The sequence below is a fragment of the Macaca thibetana genome, chromosome X (genome assembly GCF_024542745.1).
Source record: "Macaca thibetana thibetana isolate TM-01 chromosome X, ASM2454274v1, whole genome shotgun sequence".
NCBI lineage: Eukaryota > Metazoa > Chordata > Mammalia > Primates > Cercopithecidae > Macaca > Macaca thibetana.
The window spans coordinates 40,948,766-40,953,328 of record NC_065598.1 but is presented as its reverse complement, the minus strand read 5'-3'; the positions used below and the strand labels follow the sequence as shown (position 1 = coordinate 40,953,328).

At 47.5% G+C, this 4,563-nt stretch overlaps 1 protein-coding gene across 1 annotated transcript; it reads right to left on the bottom strand.

The window, feature by feature from the left end:
- Nucleotides 1–249: 249 nt before the first annotated feature.
- LOC126946168 (cytochrome c oxidase subunit 7A2, mitochondrial-like) lies at nucleotides 250–600 on the bottom strand. The gene has a single exon (XM_050776197.1). It carries the CDS (start codon nucleotides 567–569, stop codon nucleotides 318–320), a length of 252 nt encoding a protein of 83 aa, XP_050632154.1. The 5' UTR covers nucleotides 570–600; the 3' UTR covers nucleotides 250–317.
- Nucleotides 601–4,563: the final 3,963 nt, after the last annotated feature.

Genomic DNA, 4,563 nt, shown 5'->3' with positions numbered 1-4,563 from the left:
TGAACATACATTCTGCCTAGCAGCAGTTATAGGTGGATTTTCTTTCTTTCTTTCTTTTTTTTTTTTTGAGACTAAGTTTTGCTCTGTTGCCCAGGCTGGAGTGCAGTGCGTGATCTCGGCTCACTGCAACCTCCGCCTCCCTCCCAGGTTCAAGCGATTTTCTTTTTTTTTTTTTTTTCATGGTAAAGACTGCTTTATTGGCGGCAGTTACTACAAGTCAATAAATATTGATCCCCAGAGAAGAGCTCGGTTATCAGATTACTGGTCCATAGAGAGCGGAATGAAACTGAACCAAGTGATTGCTGGGATGATCGAAGTCACTCTTGCTTCTTGGGAAATGCAGCCACAGCCAGCTGATACAAGGCATATGCTGTTCCACCAACTCCAAGAACCATGGTGGCTCTATACAGGAGGACATCAGCTATCCCACCCTTTAGATACAGTGCAATTCCATCATCCTCCTGGAACAGTTTTTGTTTCTCTGGAACTTTATTTTGTAAATGTCTGCGGGAAGTAGTGCTTATGGTTCTCTGTCCAATCTGACAGAGAGCCAGCAGATTCCGCAGCATCTTGGCTGTTACTCTGTTATGCCCAGACCGTTTATTCCCCGAAGAAGACCACCAGAGTCCAGAGTCAAAGCTAAGCAGCAAGGATCTTTATTACAGGTTCGAACCTGGAACTCTCCCTCGCTCGTGAAACGAGACGGGCAGGAGAGCTCCCCCACTGAGCTCCGAGCAGTGTTACATAGTCTAAGAAAAGTGGGCATAGAGTTATTATACAAATCAGATATATGATTGGCTAGTGTTTGAACAAGGCGATTTGGCTAACTATGATTGGTTCCCGCCATTTCTGATATTTTGGTTCAAACTTTGAGGCGGGAGAGCAGGTTTATGGCAGCAAGAGTTTATCTTACTTAAACACTCTTGTGACCTTGCCTCAGAACTTACAAAATCTCTGGTATGTGCAAAACAAAATCTCTGGTACGTGCAGAAAACCAGGTACTCACAGAACTTACGAAATCTCTGGTATGTGCAAAGATTAGAGAGCAGAACAAGGGTGTAGCGGGTGGGGGGCGGGTACACATCTATCTTTGTGTCCTTTCAACTCAAGCGATTTTCTTGACTCAGCCTCCTGAGTAGCTGGGATTACAGGCACGTGCCACCATGCCCAGCTAATTTTTGTATTTTTAGTAGAGACGGGGTTTTGCCATGTTTGGCCAGGCTAGTCTGGAACTCCTGGCCTCAAGTGATCCGCCTGCCTAGGCCTCCCGAACTGCTGGGATTACATGCGTGAGCCACTGTGCCAGGCCTACAAGTGGATTTTTAAAGTAAAAGAAGTGGTAGCTCATGAGTTGTTTACCATGAATGTACATTAAAATAACATAAACTGACCAGGCGCGGTGGCTCACGCCTGTAACCCCAGCACTTTGGGAAGGAGGCCGAGGCGGGTGGATCACAAGGTCAGGAGTTCAATACCAACCTGGCCAAGATGGTGAAACCCCGTCTTTACTAAAAATACAAAAAAATTAGCCGAGTGTGGTGGCAGACGCCTGCAATCCCAGCTATTCAGGAGGCTGAGACAGAGAATTGCTTGAACCCAAGAGGCAGAGGTTGCAGTGAGCCGAGATCATGCCACTGCACTCCAGCCTGGGCGATAGAGTAAGACTCCATCTCAAAAAAAAAAAAAAAAAAAAAAAAGCTATTGGTTGGCTACACATTTGTCTTTATATCACAAATCCCAGGTTCATGAACATAATAGGTGAGCCAGCTAGTCAGGAACAAAGTGACTTTAAACAATTGTCCCCGGGCATGCGGTGGGGGCTGGGGAGGTGATAACTGAAGTCCCGTATTCATGTCTCTCTGGGCCTGCTCTGAGCTATTTTTCTTTTCTCAGTAGACAATTGGGTTGTTTCCAGTTTGGGGCTATTATGAATAATGCTGCTATGAACACTCGTGTAGGAGTTTTATGCGTACATACGTCTCATTTCTCTTGGGTAGATACCTAGCGTGAAACGAAAATGGAAACTCGGAACTCCAACTCCCTATGCCAAAGGGAAAGTTAAGCTTGGGAACTGAGTCATGCAAAAACTGCTTTCCTTTCATTCCCAAACAGATAGCTGTAATTTCACATGCTTACTTTATCTTATGTAAAATGCAGATTTACTGAGCAGGGGAGGAATGCATAGTTGACTCCCTCCCCTTCCCCTTTCTTTTCACATGTAAAACGTAGATTCACTGTCTCATTAGAATGTAACCAGGTGCCTCATTGCCTACCCATCTTGTTTTTTTTTTCTTCCCCTCCTGCTTGCTCTTTCCCCCTTATTTTATTTATTGTTATTATTATTTTTTGAGACGGAGTCTTCCTCTGTCACCCAGGCTGGAGTGCAGTAGTGCAATCTTGGCTCACTGCAACCGCTGCCTCCCGGGTTCAAGCAACTCTCCCACCTCAGCCTCCCGAGTAGCTGGAATTACAGGCGTGTACCACCATGCCCGTCTAATTTTTGTATTTTTAGTAGAGACGGGGTATGACCATGTTGGCCAGGCTGGTCTTGAACTCCTGACCTCAAGTGATCTGCTGGCCTAGGCCTCCCAAAGTGCTGGGATTACAAGTGTGAGCCACCCACCACGCCTGGCCCTTTTCCCTTTATTTTTCATTTATTTTTATTTTTATTTGTTTATTTATTTATTTTGAGACAGGCTCTCATTCTGTTGCCCAGGCTGGAATGCAGTGGCATGATCTTGGCTCACTGCAACCTCCACCACCTGGGCTCAGGTGATCCTTCCACCTCAGCCTCCTGAGCAGCTGGGACCACAGGCACACATCACCATGCCCGGCTAATTTTTTTTTTTTTTTTTTTTTGGAGATGGAGTCTCACTCTGTCACCCAGGCTGGAGTGCAGTGGCGCCGTCTTGGCTCACTGCAACCTCCGCCCCCCGCTCCCCGCTTCAAGCGATTCTGCTGCCTCAGCCTCCCAAGTAACTGGGATTACAGGTGCCTGCACCCACGCCCAGCTAATTTTTGTATTTTTAGTAGAGACAGGGTTTCACCATCTTGGCCAGACTGATCTTGAACTCCTGACCTCATGATCCACCCTCCTCGGCCTCCCAAAGTGCTGGGATTACAGGCGTAAGCCACCATGCCCGGCCAATTTTTGTATTTTTAGTAGAGAGGAGGTTTCGCCATGTTGCCCTGGTTGGTCTTGGGCTCCTGGGCTTAAGCGATCCTCCTGCCTTGGCCTCCCAAAGTGCTGGGATTACAGGTGTGAGCCACCACACCCAGCTGTTCTTTGGAAAAAGCACAGGACACAGATTCTACTGTGACTTGTGTTTTTTTTTCCCCCTCAGACAGGTCCTCAACCTTGACTAAATAAACCTCTAAATTCATTGAAACCTGCCTCAGTCGTTTGTTCTTGTTGTTGTTTTTGAGAGAGTCTCATTCTGTCGCAGGCTGTAGTGCAGTAACACCATCTTGGCTCACTGCAGCCTCTGCCTCCCGGGCTCAAGGAATTCTCTTGCCTCAGCCTCACAAATAGCTGGAATTGCAAGTGTGAGCCACCATACCAGGCTAATTTTGTATTTTTAGTAGAGACGGGGTTTCGCCATGTTGCCCAGGCTGGTCTCAAACTCCTGGCCTCAAGTGATCCGCCCGCCTCAGCCTCCCAAAGTGCTGGGATTACAGGCGTGAGTCACCGAGGCCTGCCATCAGCAGTCATTTTTTGATTTACACTAAAAGTGGAATTGCTGGGGCGTATGGTAACTCTATGTTTAACCTTTTGAGGAACCACCAAACTGTTTTTCAAAGCGGCTGCAACATTTAGCAATCCCTCCCACAATGCATGAGGAATCCAGTCTCTCCACGTCTTTGGCATGTGTATTTCTGCCTTTCTTCACAGGTGTGAACAAGATCAAGCATCCCTGTGCCGAGCTCAGAAGCCCTGTCTACCATCCTGAGAATTACCTGGGACTGCTCTGAGATGTTAGGTGGCCCTGATTGCATCATCTTCCCCAGAGAGCCCTAGGGTGGGGAGGGTGGAAATGGCATACTTATGGGTGTGAACATTGCTGAAGGAATTAATCAGGGCAGTCCCAGTGCTAAAATTAAAGGTCCAAGTAGAGATATTTAGGAGGAAGTAGCTGGGGTGGGGGCAGGGCCTGAGAGCAAGCCAGGTCCTGACTCAGCCTCTGAGCTCCTACTTGACTGTGATTGCGTCATTTACCCTCCCCAGCGCAACTCTGATATGGTAAAAAAAAAAAAAAAAAAAAAAAAAAAAAAAAAAAGCCAAACGCAGTGGTTCACGCCTCTAAGCCCAACACTTTGGGAGGCCGAGGCAGGTGGATCACCTGAGATTGGGAGTTCGAGACCAGCCGGACCAACGTGGTGAAACCCCTTCTCTACTAAAAATAAGAAAATTTGCCGGGTATGGTGGCGTGTACCGGTAATCCCAGTAACTCAGGAGGCTGAGGAAAGAAAATCACTTGAACCTGGGAGATGGTGTTTGCAGTGAGCCGAGATCGTGCCGCTGCACTCCAGCCAGGGCGACAGAGCAAGACTCCGCCTCAAAAA